Consider the following 19,828-nt stretch of genomic DNA (forward strand, 5'->3'; position numbering starts at 1 on the left):
TCACTAAACAACAACTCACGCAAACCAACAACTCGATAGGTAGCAAAGCTTATGGGTGCTCGCAATAGTAATCCTCTGCGAGCGATTCGGTAAATGGAAGAGCCTCTCAGTTGTTGTCCAACTGCCGTCAGGTTAAACTAAAATTGTCCACTTTCAGTGCCGTGAGTAGATTGAAAAAGCAGTAAAAAGTGATAACGTAAAACTCAAGTGTCGCTGCGTTACGTTTCAACTGGGCCACTGATAAGAACCAATGCAACATTCAGATAGCTGATTGCGAGCGATTCGAAAAATACCTTTCAAAAACCCACATAATTATGTATGCCAATGTGTGAAGTGATTGGAGACACTCTGATGCACTGCACCACCTGGTCCGGCATAAGGATGAGTCATCACCCCGATAGGCAGAGGAACCCTAACACTTGGCTTTCTTATCTATAAATATGATTATAATCTTCACTACTCGTATCAAGCCGAATTAATATATATGTGTCTTCCATGAAATTTGTGTGTTTAGAATTCTTCCGTGGCCAAAATGAGTCATGTGAACTATTGGCACAAAGTTCGTTGAATTTCTCTTTTGATTCCAATATATAAATTATATATAAAAAGTTGTTAATCAAACCGTACTCGCAACAATAAAAAGCAGCTGGATTGAGTAGGTTTAATAGATACTAATGCGACTATTTATGGTATATTTTGGTAATTTAACAATAATGTTTTATTACCACTACTTAGTTTTCCCCCCGAAATATGTGCAAACTTTTTCTATCAAACTTTATCGTATCTTATCTTATTCAAAACGTTCGTTTATCTTGTCTGAAATGGCGGTCTCGGCAACATCAGCACATTAAAAATACAGCAGTTGACCACATTTGGCTTAGACAAAAGCTATGTGCCATATCATTTACTGATAAGTTAATATATATATATATATTGGGTTCTGTTGATTAGGAGTCAAACCTTCGTTGGTGTCTTAGTTTCGACTGCAGCGTATTTAACTTCCAGAATTGATTTGCGTCGGTTGTGCTTCATTTTTGACCCGCAAAGTCTATATTTATTGGTCTAAAGCCTTTTATTAATAATAATATTGATTTCACAGCGCATAAACTAAAACTACAAGATGTCGCTTCTAACGGGCAGCGCCAATGCCGTGAAGTACACGCTTTTCGGATTTAACTTGATCTTTTTGGTAAGTAAATAATTTGGTCTTTGTTTGGATGAGTCACCAGTCACAGGGCACTGATAAAGCAAACTTGAGAATATATTGACTAAACGATGATTGGTCAGTTGTTAAAAGAAAATAACATGTACTAAATAGGAGGAACAAAGATCCAAAAGGTTATTCTAGCCATTAAATATATTGGGTATTATTACATTCGCCTTAACTACAAGCTTATGAGCTATATTTCCAAATCAATAAGTTACCTTTTGAAAGGGGTTTAAGTAGTCTCATTTAATTTGTTATTATTTTTGGAAGTCTTACAAGCATAGTCTTATCTCTTCGACAACAAATTTAATTTCACTAAGATAAATAACGAGACCTTTTCTTAGAAATAATTACACATTAATCAATATTATTGATGCATTGCTAAAAGAGCGCAAACAAAGACGTTGATATTGATCACTATATCCATCCATCCAGATCACGGGCATTATCCTGATTGCCGTTGGAGCCGGAGTGGGCGCCGTCTACACGGGCTACAAGCTCTTTCTGGCCGGAAAGTTCTTCTCGATACCCACGTTCCTGATCGTGATCGGCTCGTTCATCATCGTGATCTCCTTCTTCGGCTGCTGGGGTGCCCTCAAGGAGAACTACTGCCTGGTGCTCAGCTTCTCGGTGATGCTGGCCATTATCTTCATCCTGGAGCTGGCCGCTGGCATCAGTGGCTATGTGCTGCGCAACGACGCCAGCGATTTGATCAAAAACTCGCTGACCTACTCGCTGCACGAGTATAACAGTGACAACCAGAATGCGACCACCAAACTCTGGGACGACATCCAGGATGAGTTCGAGTGCTGCGGCGTAACCAACTACAAGGACTGGAGCGTGGCCTTCCCCACTGGCGAACTGCCCCTCTCCTGCTGCGACATTCCGGTTGGCACAGTGGGCACATTCAACTGCACTGCGTCCATGGACAGCGTTGACACCCGACACAAGGTCGGCTGCCTCGACGGATTCTCCGCCTACATTTCCGCCCATGCGGTCAGCTTGGGGGCGGCGGGCGTGGTCATTGCCATCCTCCAGGTGAGTTAAGCTGTCGCGAATTACTGGATGCATTCCATATTGATATATAAATATATAATCAGACCTATGTTGGTAAATTTCTAATTACTACTACCTTAAATACTTTACTATCTTTCTTTACCTTCCAGTTCTTTGGAGTAATCTTCGCCTGCTACATTGCACGCGAGATCAAAATCCGTAATGGCATCACTGGCTTCATGTAGGTCCGGAAGCACTCGACTCTGGAGGATCACGAGCTAGATGAGGATAGTGCCGATATTTACTTTAAGACACTGCTGATATCGATGTTGTTCCTAGACATATACTGACTTTTACCCTTGCTTGTATAAATAAATAAATACATATATTTCTAAACAAAAACGGTAACAAATGTATGTCGCCTTTGTTTTCGTTATTTAAAAGGGTGCTCTTTATTATATTGGCGCATTTAGCAATGCAATCTAATCTTTCTTATTGCTATTGTGGTCTATAAACTGCTGAATGCATTATCCTGCCCCTCTAAACTTGCCGTATCACTTTTGTACTAACAGATTATAGAAGTTAGTCGATTAAAATACTGCGACTTTAAATCAAATTCGATGTGAACTATAGGCTAACCCAAATAATATTTTTTATAAAATACCAAATAATCTTTTTTTATGCTGGGTTGTTCCTTTTTTGTAATATATTTATAGTTAGTTTCAGAACAATTGCACAATAAAATATTTACATTTTAAAGATCTATTTATGACATTTTAAAAAAGCCATCCCAAATATACACATGTAAGTTTGTATTTTTGTATGTTTTTTTCCCTTCGAAGCCAGGCAGACAGCTAATACACTTATGAGCAAGCACACCTGTGTTTACCTGTAAATAATTTAAGCGATTTGGAAGTGCGGCGCGATTAAAAAATCGATAGTCCCTAGAAGTTGACTCACTTAAAACTGAATTTAAATCGATAATATACTCGATTGAGCCACTGCCATTGACATGTGAACTTGACCAGCACGGCATATGTGGGTTTAGGGGGAGTGAAGTCCTATAAGTAGATGAGTTCCTGGTAGTTTCAGTAAGTTTAGCATTTTAAAGGGCACTGAATGTACCGATAGTCGATATTAGAAACTTCGTATTATTGCGAAAACTTGCCTAATGAAACATGGAAATCCTTATCTTATCATGTATTTGTCCAACTGATAACGGTCGCTTAGAAAGCTTTCCAGAGAGTCGAAGTGGCGCGTTCACTGAAAAAGTAGATGGCATCTAATATTTTTAAATATATATATGGCTCTAGGATTTTTTTCAACATTTTTCGAAACTGAATAAGATTTTTTTCTAAAGTTAAACATGTATTTTATTCCATTGAAAAAGGATTATAAATTTGACGACTTGAAATACCAGAACATACAATTGAATCAAAGAAAGAAAACACTAATTAAAGAGCAAGTATTTGTATTTAGCAAAATGTGTATAAACGCCTTAAATTTCTCGCAGTGTCAGAGCGAGTGGGCGGGAGAGGGCGGCAAGGTCGGAGCGTGGGAGAGAGACGGCTGGTTGGCAGTTGAGTTGAATTGAGTTGGCCGATTGCCTTAACCGTTTTGCCACTCAGTTCAGGTGAGACTAGCAAAAGTTAAAGTACGTGCACTGCCGGGTCGGTCGGCGGCAAATTAAAGCGAGCGATACACTATACTATATACACATATATACACATATATATATATCGGAATCGGACTGCGATTAACACTTTCACAAATTGCAGCTGACATCCGAGCGAGACTGCGAACAGCGAAATGGCGAATAGGGAACTGCAGCTGAATTCGGGCATGAGGTGCGCCAAGTACATGCTCATCATCGTGAGCTTCATGTTTGCGGTGAGTAGATCCTGCATCCTGGATCATAGATCCTGAAAATGTAGTCCTCCATGAATGACACCCATGAATCACTGCTCCGCCATCTTGGCTTATTTTCCATTTTCTGCGATTGCCCTTTTTATCACACAGAGCACCCAGTCTTATCACCGAGGTAAATTAGTGTGAGTGTAGCACTTTATTTTTTGTTTTGCGCCTACGTAAGTGGCTGATAGGAAAATAAATGAGAGCAAACTGGGAAATCGGAGGAAGAGAAACGGGTCAAGAACCATTTTCTCTTACCAACTGTTTTTTGTTTGCTTTCCAAAAACACATCAAATACCAACAAGATCGAAAGAAATAGAGAATTTACCCCACTGTTGATAACTATATATTTGGTAGTAGGAAAATCATGAGGTTCAACATTACACTCATACCAATTTCGGTTATAAATATTTTTATTTCATATTTCACCATTCCTTACGACAACTCAGCTTTGCAATTACTCATTTTGATAAGATAGCCAGACCAAAATACTTTTTATAGTGTGGGTGGAACAATGTACACATGTACACATATTTCCGGGCCAGGTGATAAATGTTTTCTCCACTTTGTTGTTGATCTACAATATTCAAATATTAACATACCTGCTTCTAAACAAGCCAATAACTACGTTAGTGTGTAAAATGAGTGGGTGTGCAGTTGAGGCAAACATGCTTTAAAAAGCTAACAATGCCCATCCATTACCTGTTACGCGATACTTTTATTAATAATGTTATAAATAAAAATATAAGTAGAATAAAGTGTTAGCATTCCAAAAAACAAAGCTCATTCGCCATTTTTGATTAGTCAGAATAGACATAATTATAGATGAACACCCAAATGAATGCACTCAACTGCAAATCAACTGCGTTCCATGTGCTCACAATGTCACACTGAATGTCTCACCGCAAATTGGCAACATGCAATTCCCAACGATTTCTTACAATTTTCCCATTTTCCATCTTCCCCCCAGCTGACCGCCATCCTCCTGATTATGGTGGGAACCACGATCCAGACCATCTTCGGCGACTTCAGCCTCTTCATCGACGGACACTTCTCGTCGCCACCGGCACTGCTCATTGCCATTGGATTCATCCTGATCGCAGTGGCCACCCTGGGAGCCTATGGAGCCGTCAAGGAGAGTGTGATGGTCATTAATCTGGTAAGGGCCATAACTGGAGTGGATATCCTTAATAGATACCTGAGACTTAGCTATACAGTTAAACCTTTTACTCTATTAAGTTCCCTTCTAATATAATGACATTTTTTGCAGTACGGAGTGTGCCTGTTCCTGGTGTTCATCCTCGAGGTGTCCGCCGCCATCGCCGCCTTTGTGATGCAATCGCAGGTGAGGGGCATGCTGATCCGAACCATGAACCAGGCCCTGGCTGATTACGAACACGATGAGTATGTGAAAGCTGGAGTGGACTTCATGCAATCTATGGTATGTACACAGAAAGAAAAAGATATGAATCTCAATGTAATTGAACGTGCTTCCTGACTGCAGCTTGAGTGCTGCGGAGTTAATGAGCCGGAGGACTGGAAGAACTACTACTCGCCCAACTTCAACTCCACTCTGGCAGCCGACGACGTGGTGGTGCCCAACTCCTGCTGCGGCACACCGCCCAGGAGTGTGGACGGCGCCACCGAGATGAACTGTCTGGAGACCTACGACTACGGCTGCTTCCGCAAGATGAACTTCATCGTGTCGCAGAGCGCCATGCTGATTGCCACCGGCGCCACCACGGTGGCCTTTGTCCAGCTCCTCGGCGTCCTCTGCGCCTTCATGCTGGCCAAGACGCTGCGCCGCAACAAGTCCATCCGCGAGGCCCGTCGCTGGCAGCTGCAGCAGAGCCTCGGCGTCCTCATCTCCGGCGGCAAGGTGGGTCTGCCCCAGAACTCCGCTGTCACCGGCTACCAGCAGCTGGACAACGGAGAGCAGGGCTCCCACGAACCCTACACCTACACGCCCCAGAGCCCCAGCGTGAACTAGGCAAACTAGGCAGCGACTGCGATCGAAGCCCTATTTATACCGTATAGCATTCCCAAAGAGATACCCTTGTAAATGTAACTTTTTAATTTGTTAACTACCATTATACCATAGTTAAACGAAATAAACGCGGTGGTACTAGACTACCTGCTAAAGGTATGCAATAGTTGTTTTATAAAGGATATGACAACATTTTAGTACCCTTGCAGAAAGTATATTGATTGCAGTCAGCAGCGAAGAGGACTAAATTATATATATTCTGGATCCGTATCAACAGCAAGCAGGATCAGGGCACTATATCTGCCTTATATATATTTATATATGTATATACTATATAGCTGCCATAGGAATAAACAGGGAAAACAAGGGAACAAATGTTCCTTCGTTGTTCTTATTTATAGTATGTTCTATTTCGGTAAACACCAGTTTTTTGACAATATATAATATCGGTTTTAATTTGATTAAAATGTGATTAGCCAGCGGAACAGTAATATACACAAATGTAAGGTTTTCATCCTAAGACTGTTTGGCCAAATCCCTTGCGTACTTCTTGAGCAATCGCAGTTGTTCCACGATGCTGCTGCTGGCGGTTCCACCAATCGCACTATATTGTTGCACATTGTTGGAGAAATCGGCCACCGCAACGATATCCGATCCAAATAGAGGACTGAATGCCTGAAGCTCTCCCAGCGGCAGATCGGTGATGTCCACACCTCGCTGCTCGGCCTCCGAAACCACGCGACCGATGATGTGGTGCGCCTGGCGGAACGGAACGCCCTTCTTCACCAGATAGTAGGCCTGAAAGAAGGGAATGTTTGTATTGTATTTTAGTTGAGCATCTCTGCAGGCACACTTACCCAGTCGGTGGCCAACATGTCGGTGCTAAGTGCCGCCTCCATCGATTCCGGCTTCAGCTGAAGCGTCTGCAGGACACCATCGGTGACCTCGAGCACTTGGGTCAGCTTGTCGAAGGACTGGAAGCAGAACTGCTTGTCGTACTGCAAGTCCTTGTTGTAGGTGGACGGAGTGCCCTTAATGGTCATCATTATGCCCGTCAGATTGGCGGTGATCACTCCGGCTATGCCGCGAATCAGTTCCAGGCTGTCCGGGTTTCTTTTCTGGGGCATCAGGCTGCTGCCACTGGAAAAGCCATCGGCCAGTTTGATGAAGTCGAACTCCTTGGTGCTGTAGATGATCAAGTCCTCCGCCAATCGCGACAGATGGAGGCTCACCAAGGAGCAGCAGTAGATGAAGTCAACTAAAAGAATAAACAATCAACCAATTCGAATTAAAGTATATTCGAAATCCATAAAAGTTCATTATCGGTATACGTTTTTCCTATTACAATCAAAAAGTTGCATTGCTGCGCTGTTAGGATTTAAAAAATAATAATAATTTTGTATAATTAAAATTTAAAATAAAACATTCTGTTTTGTGGGAAAAACACCGACAAGCCAAGAAGCGCAATCAAGTTTTCTATTTTTGTTTAATCTGCGCAATTATACCAGCCACACCTATCAGTGTCTCCCCTTAATAATCAAAAGTGGAGCGATACGCTGATAAGAAATCAATCGAAACCAAATCCATTATCAACGACTTTGAAATGACTTAAATGGGCGTTTCTCCGCCAGACTCACCCACAAAATCTCGATCTCCCACGGCGTGCATGCTGTTGGCCGTGACGCCCGCGAATCCCAGTCTCTCGGCCAGCCACAAACGATCGATGGCGAGGGGATTGCCCGCCAGAGCGCCGCTTCCAAGGGGCAGGACATTGGCCCGATCCCTGAGCTCCACCAGCCGCTGGCCATCCTCCCGCAGGGCAAAGGCGTGCGAAAGCAGCCAGTGGGAGAACTGAACGGTCTGGGCTCGCTGCAGATGCGTGTATCCTGGCATGAGCACGCCCAGGTGGAGTTCTGCCTGCCGGGTGGCCGTTTCGATGATGCGACTCAGGCGGCCCAAGGTCTCACGAATGGCCTTGCGTAGCCAGAGCTTCATGTCCGTGACCACCTGGTCATTTCTGCTTCTGCCCGTGTGAAGGCGCTGGCCCAGTTCGCCGGTAATCTCCACCAGCAATCGCTCGTTGACCGTGTGCACATCCTCGTCCCCGGGCAGGATCTTCACAGTTCCCTCGATCCAATCGAATCGCAACAGCTCCAGATTCTTGACCAGCTTATCCGCCTCGGCCGCGGTGATGAGACCAGCTCGTTGGAGCGCCTCTGCGTACGCCTTGCTGGCATCCAGATCGTCCGCATAGAGGCGGGAATCGTAGGGCAGGCTGTTGTTAAGCGACTGGAGGGCCTCATGCGGTCCCTCGCTGAACCGTCCACCCCACATCTTGTAGCTGCTCTCGGGGATCTGTGTCATGATGGCTCCGATTGGCGCAACAGTTGTCTGACTACTGGCCCCAGTATAAACGGGCCGCTCTGCAGCCAAGCTCGTAAATCCAGTACTTTATTGTGTCGTACAGCCGTATTATCTTCAAGAATAAAGTTGCTCATTTTTAAATGATTAGGGCACGCCAAAAGTGAGATTCTCTCAGTCCGAACAGTAGTTTCAAACAAAATATACGTTTACATTTTTCTGAAAAATACATAGCAATATGACCACTGTGCCCTGCTCTCTCGTACAACATGTTCTATAATTCTTCTGCTCGCTGTTGTATGATTTTTTATTTTTAACGGACTTGGGCTAAAAAAGAGCAAACAGGCCCTCAACGGCGGAGACATATAGCCGCTTATCAACCAAGATTAAAATCGCTGGAGTGTGTGTAGCCTCTGACGCTTGTTGCTGCATAAAGCTCAGATAGTTTGGTTGTGATGACGGCGACGATGAAACCAGCTTTTACGACGACAGATCCTCTAGGAAAAGCTTGTTCAGTTCACAGCACAGTCGATGCAGGGGCAGTCCCATGACACAGTAAAAGTCGCCATCGATCCGGTGGATGAGCGCACCCCCGGGTCCTTGGACGCCATAAGCACCAGCTTTATCCCTGCAATTCGAGAATCACAATGTATGCTTATCATATTTTCTGTATTAGCTGCTTACAGGGGATGTCCGGAGTCCACATAGCTCTGAATTTGTTCTGGCAGCAGATCACCAAAGTATACGTCCGCCGTGTCCGTAAACTTGCGAACACCGTTGGCATGTTTCAGCACAACGCCGCTGAAAACGCGGTTGGAGGTTCCAGAGAGACTGCAAGACAATTTAAAAACAATTAAAGCAAGATCTCAATAGATGTAGATACTTCTCCAACTGCCTGATATACACAACTTCGTATAACTATTTGCAAATAGTTCTGACATTATTTGTATATCCAAGCAATTATAGAAGTTTGTAGTTTTGAATAGAAAGGGCATTACTTGGTTAGCATGCGTACAGCATCCGCAGGATCCTTGGGCTTTCCATAGATCTCCTTTCCCAAGGTCACCATCGTATCTGCGGCTATGACAATTAGGTTTTTGGAGTCCCCCGAGGAGCTCAATCTCGAGTACACCTCCTCGGCCTTTCCCAGAGCAGTGGCTTCAATATAATCCGAGAACTCTTTGAAATCCTCCACGTTTAAGTTCTCCTCGAAAGTCGATGGACACAATTCCGCATTGAGGCCCTTAAATGTGAAAATGGGTTATGCCTTGAATGGATTTTGAATCCTGATGTAGCCTACCAGCATCTTGACCAGTTCCTGTCTCCGTGGAGAGCCGCTGGCCAAGACAATGCGATAATTCGCCAATAAGTGCTTAATTGGCGCCAACATTATTACTTATTTTATTTACAAACAAAACGTGTTATAGAGATGGCAGGCGAACCGATAACTAACGCTGAATCGATTGGTCACACATACCAAATAGCTGAGACACGCACCGATATCATAATTCTGACCAAGTGAATCGATAGAACAAAGTTACAGTGCATTTCATTTTAAAATTTAAAATTGTGGCGGTTACACCCGGAAATTTGTTAATTCAAATTAATTTAGACATAAAAAAAAGAGAAATCACATCCGTTGTAATACATTTGCATTTTATTCAATACATGTAGAAGATTAAGATCTATAATACGTAATAATCTCAATCACAAAAGAGATTAAATATACAACTACCTATGTATAGGATTTACTTAGGCGACTCATAAATACGTAATGGCCAACTTAGTGACGGAAAACCAGAATGCTATAGTAAATGCGCCCTATTAGTGATGACTGTATAATTACAACCTAGATTTAATTACAAACTACAGTAACATAACTAAATTATACCTAGTTTTGGTATTTGTACAAAAGGAAAGAGCTCCGCCAAGGGAACCCAAACGAAACCTTTCGGGATGTGAAGAAATGGACCGACGACATAAAGTTGGTTAATGGAAGTGTTAATGGCATTGCTAGGATAGCTAGTAGCGAATCATCGTGTAGGATTACACAATTATCTATTGATATATACAAAAGCTATATGTACATTGAGGAGAGTCTATCCGTGTGTCTCTATTATTGCGTCTTTGTCTCGGCGGATTTCTTGGAGACCCCGTCACTCGTACTTTCCGTCTCTTGCTCCTTAATCTCCGGCATCAGCTCGCCCACGGCCAGCTTATTGGGCAATGCTTCGGGTGTGTTTATGATGCCGTACGGTCTCAGATGGTAGATCAGATAGTCCAGCACATACATTTGATTGGGCGAGACGTAGTGGAAGGATATGGCGTTGTCCGAGCAGCAGTCAAGGCCCTGAATTGAGAAGAATTAGTTTTAGCAGATGTAATGCGACATTTTTTAACTGATTCTGGTCTTACCTCATCGGTCTTGTAGAAGATGTACTGCCAGTACCAGAACTTCTTGTCCGTGTGCGACGGAATCAGATGGTGCTCCGGAACAAATGGAAAGAAGCGACCCCGACCGTTTGAGTCTCGCGAGTCCCCAGCTAGCACGTTTACATTCTGCAGGCACTTGCCAATCTCGACGTCCTCGGCACCCGTGTTGTCCGCCTTGCACAGCTTCGGATTGGGCAGGGCTTCGACCACAAAGCGACGCACAGCCTCTCGGCTGAGTACGTATCCGGCACCGCCGGACATGTAGCCTTGTTTCACGTACGGCTTGAACTTGCAGCCGAAGTAGACTGGAGTTTCCGGATTGTACGGATAGAGCATGTACCGCATGTTCTCCACTATCGTGTAGGTGTCATCGTCCGCCTTGAGGAACCAGTCGGCGTCGTTGATGTGGTGCTCGTAGATGTACTTGTAGGCCTCCTTCGTCTTGCCCCACAGGTTGTTGCGACCCTCGCCCACGGGCAGAGCCACTGCGTCCAGCTCGTCGTCCTTGGCGGAGCTCATGAAGATCAGCTTGTTGCACCGCTTGCCCCAGGTGCGCTTCACGTGGCGCGCCTTCTTCTGATGGTTGCTCGGATTAGTCATGATCCAGCAGAGCACCCGCACCTCGCTATACAGTCGCTCCGCAATGGTCGAGTTCTCGTGCACGTGCTCGTGCCCACCCACGTCCTGTTCCGGCCCGGACATCTCCATCATGTCGTGGCTGTGATGGGCATCGTTCACGTCGCCGTGCCGATGGCCATCGTATGGCATGAATTCACTCCGCTCCGGCGAGGAGTAGACGAACAGCTCCGCCAGGCAGAAGCCCACGATCAGGCCCACGATGAGGGACACAAATGATCGCTTGTTTGAGCGTCCTGCGGAAAATGTAGGCTGAATTAATGCGGATGTTCATTCAGAATGTTTCATTAGCATTTCTTTAACGCTAAGTTATTATGGTGTCTAAAGTTATACTTAAGACAGCTCTTAGGACTCACCTTCATTGAGTATGGACCTTCCCAACAAACTGTTGGCAGTCATTTGGCTTTAGTTTGAGCTTACTGGCTTGCGGATGGAAGGAACTTTCAGGAGCCTTTTCTGAGGACTGGCAGCTTCTTTGGTTGCGTTTCTTCGGTTGGGGAATTCGGCGAGGCTTCTCCTTACATTTTCTGCAATAAAGTCGGTCAAATTTCCAGTAAATTAGCCACGTATGTATGTATGTATTTTTAGACTAAATCGTTGCGTTTTTCGGATCGCATCTGCACTCGGTCATTTGTGTCAACTATCTGAGCATGGAGCTAGTTGCTTCTGCTCGGTTTTGGCTCGCCTCCACCCGGTTAACTCGAACTGTGTCAATCTCATGCAAAACGTGACAATTGCCGCCGCTCGGAGTTGCATTCTGCAAGTGCAGCGACGTTGCTGATAAATATTTATTTCAGAAAACATTTTAATATTTCTATATTTGCTCTTTTTGAGTTGTGCACGTGTCTGCGCGTTTTTTCCTTCCGAGATAACTGCAATACGTTGCCTCTTTGCTCCACGTAAACATTGCAAAAAGGCCAGAAAAATCATGAAAAGTGAAGAGTCTGCGCTAAGAATATTTTACTATTTTCGAGTTTGTGTCACAAAACTAGCGGACAACATAGAGAATCTCATGGGATTTTGGACACCGAGTATTTGGCAATTTTATGCAAAGTGCAAATAGAAACGCAATTACACTTTTGACACCGCAATAAAGATAACTATTTTCGTCATGGGTTTCTTTTAGTTTCACAGTTTTGTTTACTCGCAGTTAGGAATGAGCTAAACGACACTAAACCAATATAATTGAATGCTTTTCGTTGGTGTCGTCGAACTAGGCACGCAATTAGTGATATTTGCATAATTGATGTTAATTAATAAACTATATTTCAACTAGAAGTCACTGGCTTGAAAGAACTATGTTTCAATGGTTTTGTAAGTGCAGCTTAAGCCCTAAGAATGACTTCATTTGCTGACCACGAATAAACTTTATTTTAGAATAATTAGTTGCAGTCGAGCAGTTAGAGCAATTAAATCTTTGATTTGAGCACGAAAATCTCTTTGTTTCGACTCGACTCGACTCTACTCGTCCCGTCGCAGTTATTGTTTAGTGACTCTTTGTTTAGCACTTACTTAATAATTTTGTTTGTGTGGATAAAACAATAATATTGGTTGTAAAAGTGGCAGGGGAATGCAAACCAGCTGCGCCAGTAAATCGAACTTGACTGCAGTTTTGGACCCGAACAAGTCGACACTTGGTTTATAAATGCGGCTAGAACACCGAAATGCAGATGGTTTTTAAGCAATTTACAATTGCATTTTCCGCCAGCTCTCCGCTCTGTTCTCTTTTCATTTTTCGCAGTTGTTTTCACTTATCAGTAAAGCAAGAAAAGGCCTTGCTAATGCATTTATGTAGATACATACATATGTAGTATATGGGGGCATGGGCATTTTGGTAATTGATTTTCAGTGAATCACACGGGCCTGTCCAATATCATGGACGGCTCTTATCATTCTCCACACTACTTGGACTTATCGGCAACATATTATTAGTGGTTATCACCAACATCCACCAAGAGTGCAGATTACTTCGGCGATGTGCTAATAACATTTTCTGGGTCAATTTCCGTTGCCACTATATAATTTCGGACTAATAGTCATATATTGATTTCGGCATATATTGATTTCGGGGAATTGCCCATATAAATGGAAAGATACTGCAAGTACTCAATGGTGGTAATAAAATACCTATACTATCTATAGACTGTACATTACTTATTTATAGTTTAAGGAAAACAAAAGATTTCCGGGTCTTATTTTGGTTCACTTGTTCCCTTTATTACTAGGGATCACTGTATGTTTGAATGGCTAGGCGTAATTTTTGTTTGATCAGTTGGTGGCTTTTTGAACTCGATATTTCAATTTGACTTTATTTCTCATTTGGAACCCTGTCATCAAAGTGTAAAGTGTGATAAAAATGATAACGTCTGGAATTAAACTGCCTTGGTCCTCCAGCAAGGGTCTGCAGAGTTTATAAATTTATGCTTAAATGCTTTCTTTAATAAAATATGATGTGTTTTCTAGTGCCGCCCAGTCAAGTGATTGTGACCATTTTCCTGTGCCTAGCCGTCTTCTACGGCCTGGTTAAGCTCGTCGCCATTCCGCTGCGAATCGATGACTTTGACAGCTTCAGACCAAATCCCACTGAGGATGGGCAGTCACCAGGTCAAGGATTTGGAAAATCTGAGATAGACCCCTGAGCCCAGCCAGCAATCATCATCGTTAATGTAATGTGGGTAATGTGGGTGGTGGCACATCGGAGACCACTGTGCCTTTGCCCGACTTGCTTGGCGCTTGGCGCTTTGCAATTGCGATTGTAATTGCAAATTAATTAAATTTAAGCATGAACAACATGTCAGACGGCCAGCGCCGTTCAAATCCAATTTACGATAGCAATTAAACGCAATTTAACAGCGTATTTGCTTATCATTGTAGTCTACTGAGCAGATTCGAACGCTTTTTGGAGTGAATAACAAACAAAAGTTTGCGAGTTTGCGAGTTTGCGAGTTTGCGAATCGCGGCAAATATTGTGTCTACAAATGTTCTAATATTAGATCCATTGCCAATCCAAAACTATTCCCATGCACTGCAGCGGCCAATTGAAAAATTACTAGTCGAGCAAAAAAGAAAATTATATAATCACATGTTGTTCAGTAGCACGAATATGAACGTGTGTATAATTCATCCAGCAATTCTAGCCCAGCAATTCTATTTTAGTGATCTATTTGATATCCATGGTGATTAGCTTTATTCGCGCAATTACGTGTTTGAGTGGTTATCTTTGAAAATTCGGGTTTTGTGGCGCACTCAGATAACGCCAAAGATAATAAAACATTATAACACCAGATTGTCTCGTGAAGAAGGTAGTACCTTGCAAAGATAATAAAAAAAATTATTCTATGACATTGTAAAGCTTAAAAATATATCAAAATGTGTGTAGAATCCTTGACATGAAATGTTTTCCTCACAGTAGCTCAAATAGATAAGCGCAACTATGTTCTATAAAACAGCTCAATATTGTTATTAAGTTTGCCCGACAGTTAACTTATGTACCTTAAATTGTTACTAACTATATATAATTTTAAGGTCTGAAGCTTCTTTAAAGAGCCACGATCAATTATGAATAAAAAAAATCGATTTCTAAACTAATTCATCGAAAGCGCGTAATGGAGCATCTGTTAATAGAAATTAAGCTAAACTAAATTTATTATTATGTCATTCAGTTAATAGAGTGGTCTTTTTTCCTGCCCTATACTCAGACTAGCGTGACAGTCTATTCATCATGCTTTAACAAATAAAAACAGAAAGACCAGTAACCGAAACCAAACCCAAAACCAAAACGAAAACCAGAATCCAAACCAATTGTACAATTGTTTTGTTTGGCCGCTGTTCATCTGCGGTCAATAAAATCAGCCACGCTCTGCGATCCCGCAAATATTTCAATTCAGAAATGGTACTTTATTCTTGGAGCCCTGTACTAAAATGCCTGGCTCTGTGATTTTCGTTTTATTTAAATTCACTTTCAGTAACTTCCCCTTCTGATAAACAATACAGTAAGGACTGGCACAACAGAACCAGTGTGGTATATCAAAGTGGAACTGGACTGCGATATTGTTATCAGGCACAAAAAAGAAACATGGCATCTGTATTTAAAACACAGTTCCTTTGTTTATTCATTGCAATTCATGATGAATTATATATGGAAATATTACTATGATTCACTTAGCGAACGAACACAAGTTGAAATCCCATAAGAAAACAAAAACTGATTACAGCATTAATAAACTTTTTACAATTCCATTCCTTAAAACTTGTTCTACCATATGGAGCGCTTATCTATAAGTGTTCTCAAGTAACTATTATTTTCTGTCCCAGTTAACAATATCTATTACTCTGTTCTTCAAACGACATGGACAAAAGCAATGGATAAGAAGAAACGTCGGAATCGGAGTTCTTAATTAAATATTGATTAAAAGGCTTTGCTGATAGATAATTGATTGCTGATTAATGAAGAGCTATTGGTCTATTCACGTCAATCTTATGTGAAATGGCACCTTTTGAGGGCTATTGAACATTATTCTACAGTAAAGTCCCGCAGGGCACAGCTGGTTTAAGGTTATTGGGTTAGTCTATTCAAATTCAGATTTCTGCAGTTACGAATTTACATATGTACATTTAAGATGAAATTCACCCAACACAAGCATGATGCATTAAAAAACTATTTGAACTCGCATTGTATTGTTTTGAAAATATGATTTGTGGATTTCTTGGATAAAATAGCTCTTTAGGGAACTTTCTTTAGATTTTGCGTTACAGTCATTCATAATAATCAAAACTATAATTTAATGATAAGGGTATATGTACTATTCATATGCTTGTTAGCTCTCTTTTGGAAAAACCAAGATAACCATAGCACTTAGTATTATTATAATATGCTGTAAGTACAGTTCATTATTTTGATGACACATGGTAATGACGATAAAGTAATACTGTATTCCCACTTGACGCAGGAAGAAAATATGCTTGTAGTGCGAATTCCAGCTTCCACTATCAGTTGAATTTGAATGGCAATCATTAGGTGCAATCTGCATACGAATTATCCCCACAACAATAACAACAGGAGGCTAATCAGAGAGCAGAGACGAGAATTACAAATACAAATGCGAGCACAATGTGCTGCTCTCTCTGTCGAGAGAAAAGAGAGAGGCAGAGAAAGTGACGCCCACTGGAACCACAAATAAATTAAAGTAAATGCGTTTCGACTGCAGTTAATTCACCCCCCGGATGGAAGAGGGTGGGGGTAGGGTGCATGGCAAGGCATAACGGAAATGACAACTGAAGAGAGCCGGAGAGCGAGAGACCGAAGTGCAGCTGTTTGGGGAATGTCATTGCATTAATAGTGACAACAACAACCAGCAGGATAAGACACCACGATTTGGAAAGCCACTTCTCGCCTCTTTATCAGCATATGCCTTAGTATTTAGCGAGTTTTTAAAAATACTCGAGACCAACGACCTTCGAACAGATAACATATTAGAGTTGATTGTGTCGACTTTAATGACTCAAACACTCCTAAAATATCACATTAAATGTTGACAATAAATATAATAAATTCTTTTTTGGTAGCTCATAATTTGAACTCAATGTAAAAATTTGATAAAATCTTAGAACCGGCACAGGATCAGAGTTCACTAATAAATCAGGAATAGTTGTAAAGATTTTTTTTGGGAGTTTAGATCCCAACTGATCCCTGAAGCTGTTATTGTTTTCTGAACTGTTCCCAGTTCTTTTCACTGGGTTTATATTCACATCCTGCAGCAAAGGGGCTATGAAAGTGTGAGAGGCCGGACTGGAAGAAGGGCCGTCAGCGGTGATTCTTCCTTCCACTTCCTTCTAGTCATTTTCTGTTGCCATTCCATTCCAATGCATCCAGTTGGAAACCAATATACATATGTACACATGTATGTATATTCTCGTGCGTTACTTGCCGTAACAGTGACTTAAACTTGTTCGTTCTTATTGTTTTGTTTTTATTCACACTCTTCACCTTCGTTTGGTCTTCACTGGCACGTTGTTCTTGCACCCTATGTACATACATATGAACATCATATGCACAGTAGTATATAATATTTATTGCGCTTTCTGTTTTGGCACAAAACGCTATTTTTGCTGACCAAGTGGTTTGGCGTTCAGGTAAATTCCGCACGCGTTTCATTTCAGTTAGTTTTTAAATCACCGTTTTCCGCGTCGCCCATTTACTTACAAATTGATTTTTCCTCACGCGTTTCTCCATCGCAGGACGCTCCCAAAAACGGTTTTAATTTCGCGAAGAGTACGTTTTATTCACAATTGCTTTCACGTTTTGCTCATTCGCTTAATTGCTGTGTTAGTCGAGGCACTCAAAATATTTAATTAAACTTATTTTCCGCGCCCTTTCCTTGATTTTCGACAAGCGCATCAGTGAAACGAGCGAACGCGCCGGACAAACAAAAACAACTGCCGCGAATTCTAAAACTGAGCACGAACGAGAACGAGAAGAGAGTACACAGGCAAAAAAAAGTTCATTGTTACAAATCAAGAAATTGTTTTATTTCCCTCGAACTTGAAACATTAAGAGAGATATCTTTGCTGTCTAGTGCAAATATAAATAAAAAAAAATTTAATAATTAGTACTATTAAATACGTATTTTAAAATATCAGTTTCCAATCAATAGTTTTAACTATTTAACCTTAATTAGAAAATAATTTAATTTATTGATGTAATTACCGCAGAAGTAATAGTTATTTGTTTTTACCTGTGTACTCAACAGAATTAAGAGAAGGAAAAGCTCGCTCTCTCTCTCTTGCTGTTCTTTTTGTGGCAGTGTGTTGGAAAGGGGGTGTAAACCGGTACCGGCTTCCTATGAAGAGCGAGAAATTATTTGGAAATTATAACAAAACTTATACTAAACTTTAGGATTTTAAGTATATAGTTTGTATTTATACGTGATGTGAATTTTGATTTAGACTTCGATAAGGCTTATCTCTTTCAACACTCTCTACTATTCACCCTATATTGGGCAAAACAGCTGTTGGAAACTATGTATGTTAAGGGTTTCTTTTTGGGGGTGATTTTAGGATATGACGATCTCTTAAAATAAAATATATTTCACGAGTCCCCTCTTTGGAATATTCATTTGTATTGTGTATTTTGGTTATAAGAATGTCTTAACGAAAGTATAAAGAATATAATTAATATATGTATGTAACCTACGTTGAAAAAATTACAAGCTCCCAAGGACATAAATTACACAATTTACAAAGTTTAAAAGAAAGAAATTTGTTGCATCGTATCCAAATCGTGACAAATGGGTGGTAATGCTTTCTAAGTGAGTAATAATTGACCTTTCCCAAATCATATTAATTGTTTCGATTAGACTGTAAGTAAAAACAAGTTAGGTATACGCGCCAACTCGTTAAAAGACGTCTTTGTTTGATCCGTTATCTCCATTAACAACCGGCTAAGATGCTAAACACTTATAATCTTTCATTTTCGAAACCTGAACCTGAACCTAGACTACTTAAAAATTTATTAAAGTTACTGCATGGCGTCAGCCGAAAGTAATGAATATACATACGGTATTTTTTAAATCAGAAATTGAAATTATGGCAATTAGTGACGAATGCCTTCAATAAATATTTATTGATATGGGGCTGGTATAGGAGCTTATATAACTTTTTGCAATCGATCACTACAGATAAGATAGTATTTCTTGTTTACATCTAACCGACAACTCTGATAAGGCCAAATTTTTCTAATTAGTTGAAGCAGAAGTTTTTTAACGCAACAGTGGAGTTCCTTGACTATCAGATAGCATCTGGTATCTGACCGATACTCATTATTCAGTTAAGGAGAGTGCGAAATCATGGCATATCATTAGGAATTCCCAAAAATGAAATAATAAGGGCAACAAAATATAAAAACATTTTTGAAGTCTGTGGGCGTGACGGTTTTGTGGGTGTTAGAGGGAAGCGGCAGAAATGTTTTGGGCTTATCGATAAAAAGTTTGCATAACAACTAATAAAGTGAAAAAATCATTAAATATTTTAAAAGTGTGGGCAGTTTTGGCCGGACTGTGGGCGTGGCAATCTTCTGAAATAAAATTGTGGTGCGTCAAGAATTTATATATATACGTATATACTATTTAGGCCCAGACACGCCTTTATATATCTGATACACATTTTTCAACGAATCTTGTATACTCTTTTACTTTACAAGTAACGGTAACAAATTGTGTATTTTTACTGTAATCTTACATATTATCTACACAACACACGGTGTAGATCTTTCAGGGTAGGAACTTTAGGTTCATAGCAAT

The 19,828-nt window shown here is 41.2% G+C and overlaps 6 protein-coding genes across 7 annotated transcripts; 3 read left to right on the forward strand and 3 right to left on the reverse strand.

Moving 5' to 3' along the window:
- The first annotated feature begins 99 nt into the window (after positions 1 to 99).
- On the forward strand, positions 100 to 2,619 carry LOC122622011 (CD63 antigen). Its single transcript, XM_043800147.1, has 4 exons — positions 100 to 161; positions 1,100 to 1,189; positions 1,643 to 2,245; positions 2,374 to 2,619. Exons 2-4 carry the CDS (start codon positions 1,121 to 1,123, stop codon positions 2,446 to 2,448), a joined length of 747 nt encoding a protein of 248 aa, XP_043656082.1. The 5' UTR covers positions 100 to 161; positions 1,100 to 1,120; the 3' UTR covers positions 2,449 to 2,619.
- Positions 2,620 to 3,827: 1,208 nt separating this feature from the next.
- On the forward strand, positions 3,828 to 6,260 carry LOC122626066 (tetraspanin-6). Its single transcript, XM_043806180.1, has 5 exons — positions 3,828 to 3,857; positions 3,982 to 4,093; positions 5,085 to 5,273; positions 5,385 to 5,555; positions 5,619 to 6,260. The coding sequence occupies exons 2-5, from the start codon at positions 4,013 to 4,015 to the stop codon at positions 6,102 to 6,104; spliced, it is 927 nt and encodes a 308-aa protein (XP_043662115.1). The 5' UTR covers positions 3,828 to 3,857; positions 3,982 to 4,012; the 3' UTR covers positions 6,105 to 6,260.
- Positions 6,261 to 6,527: 267 nt separating this feature from the next.
- LOC122626065 (argininosuccinate lyase) lies at positions 6,528 to 8,598 on the reverse strand. Its single transcript, XM_043806179.1, has 3 exons — positions 7,739 to 8,598; positions 6,959 to 7,359; positions 6,528 to 6,899 (listed from the first exon to the last, which is right to left on the reverse strand). The coding sequence occupies exons 1-3, from the start codon at positions 8,463 to 8,465 to the stop codon at positions 6,618 to 6,620; spliced, it is 1,410 nt and encodes a 469-aa protein (XP_043662114.1). The 5' UTR covers positions 8,466 to 8,598; the 3' UTR covers positions 6,528 to 6,617.
- Positions 8,599 to 8,751: 153 nt separating this feature from the next.
- LOC122626067 (dTTP/UTP pyrophosphatase) lies at positions 8,752 to 9,909 on the reverse strand. Its single transcript, XM_043806181.1, has 4 exons — positions 9,763 to 9,909; positions 9,461 to 9,705; positions 9,147 to 9,293; positions 8,752 to 9,090 (listed from the first exon to the last, which is right to left on the reverse strand). The coding sequence occupies exons 1-4, from the start codon at positions 9,850 to 9,852 to the stop codon at positions 8,943 to 8,945; spliced, it is 630 nt and encodes a 209-aa protein (XP_043662116.1). The 5' UTR covers positions 9,853 to 9,909; the 3' UTR covers positions 8,752 to 8,942.
- Positions 9,910 to 10,097: 188 nt separating this feature from the next.
- LOC122614422 (glycoprotein-N-acetylgalactosamine 3-beta-galactosyltransferase 1) lies at positions 10,098 to 17,952 on the reverse strand. 2 transcript variants are annotated; one of them, XM_043788988.1, is made up of 4 exons: positions 17,734 to 17,952; positions 11,888 to 12,058; positions 10,878 to 11,767; positions 10,098 to 10,812 (listed from the first exon to the last, which is right to left on the reverse strand). In XM_043788988.1, exons 2-4 carry the CDS (start codon positions 11,928 to 11,930, stop codon positions 10,579 to 10,581), a joined length of 1,167 nt encoding a protein of 388 aa, XP_043644923.1. In that variant the 5' UTR covers positions 11,931 to 12,058; positions 17,734 to 17,952; the 3' UTR covers positions 10,098 to 10,578. The 2 variants fall into 2 exon arrangements, with proteins under 2 accessions (XP_043644923.1, XP_043644928.1); XM_043788993.1 differs by lacking the exon at positions 17,734 to 17,952 and adding an exon at positions 13,044 to 13,190.
- On the forward strand, positions 13,860 to 14,429 carry LOC122614439. Its single transcript, XM_043789003.1, has 2 exons — positions 13,860 to 13,930; positions 13,995 to 14,429. The coding sequence occupies exons 1-2, from the start codon at positions 13,888 to 13,890 to the stop codon at positions 14,168 to 14,170; spliced, it is 219 nt and encodes a 72-aa protein (XP_043644938.1). The 5' UTR covers positions 13,860 to 13,887; the 3' UTR covers positions 14,171 to 14,429.
- Positions 17,953 to 19,828: the final 1,876 nt, after the last annotated feature.

Source organism: Drosophila teissieri, chromosome 2L, assembly GCF_016746235.2.
Source record: "Drosophila teissieri strain GT53w chromosome 2L, Prin_Dtei_1.1, whole genome shotgun sequence".
In the NCBI taxonomy this organism is placed as follows: Eukaryota; Metazoa; Arthropoda; class Insecta; order Diptera; family Drosophilidae; genus Drosophila; species Drosophila teissieri.

Coding starts and splice junctions, on each gene's coding strand:
- LOC122622011 (XM_043800147.1), top strand. CDS start 1,121: ATGTCGCTTCTAACGGGCAGCGCCAATGCCGTGAAGTACACGCTTTTC. Junction 1,190..1,642: donor GATTTAACTTGATCTTTTTG/GTAAGTAAATAA, acceptor CCATCCATCCAG/ATCACGGGCATTATCCTGAT. Junction 2,246..2,373: donor TGGTCATTGCCATCCTCCAG/GTGAGTTAAGCT, acceptor TTTACCTTCCAG/TTCTTTGGAGTAATCTTCGC.
- LOC122626066 (XM_043806180.1), top strand. CDS start 4,013: ATGGCGAATAGGGAACTGCAGCTGAATTCGGGCATGAGGTGCGCCAAG. Junction 4,094..5,084: donor TCGTGAGCTTCATGTTTGCG/GTGAGTAGATCC, acceptor TCTTCCCCCCAG/CTGACCGCCATCCTCCTGAT. Junction 5,274..5,384: donor GTGTGATGGTCATTAATCTG/GTAAGGGCCATA, acceptor CATTTTTTGCAG/TACGGAGTGTGCCTGTTCCT.
- LOC122626065 (XM_043806179.1), bottom strand. CDS start 8,465: ATGACACAGATCCCCGAGAGCAGCTACAAGATGTGGGGTGGACGGTTC. Junction 7,360..7,738: donor GGGAGATCGAGATTTTGTGG/GTGAGTCTGGCG, acceptor TTATTCTTTTAG/TTGACTTCATCTACTGCTGC. Junction 6,900..6,958: donor ACATGTTGGCCACCGACTGG/GTAAGTGTGCCT, acceptor CCCTTCTTTCAG/GCCTACTATCTGGTGAAGAA.
- LOC122626067 (XM_043806181.1), bottom strand. CDS start 9,852: ATGTTGGCGCCAATTAAGCACTTATTGGCGAATTATCGCATTGTCTTG. Junction 9,294..9,460: donor GCTGTACGCATGCTAACCAA/GTAATGCCCTTT, acceptor ATTGTCTTGCAG/TCTCTCTGGAACCTCCAACC. Junction 9,091..9,146: donor GTGGACTCCGGACATCCCCT/GTAAGCAGCTAA, acceptor CTCGAATTGCAG/GGATAAAGCTGGTGCTTATG.
- LOC122614422 (XM_043788988.1), bottom strand. CDS start 11,930: ATGACTGCCAACAGTTTGTTGGGAAGGTCCATACTCAATGAAG. Junction 11,768..11,887: donor AAGGTCCATACTCAATGAAG/GTGAGTCCTAAG, acceptor CATTTTCCGCAG/GACGCTCAAACAAGCGATCA. Junction 10,813..10,877: donor TCTTCTACAAGACCGATGAG/GTAAGACCAGAA, acceptor TTCTCAATTCAG/GGCCTTGACTGCTGCTCGGA.
- LOC122614439 (XM_043789003.1), top strand. CDS start 13,888: ATGATAACGTCTGGAATTAAACTGCCTTGGTCCTCCAGCAAGG. Junction 13,931..13,994: donor GCCTTGGTCCTCCAGCAAGG/GTCTGCAGAGTT, acceptor TGTGTTTTCTAG/TGCCGCCCAGTCAAGTGATT.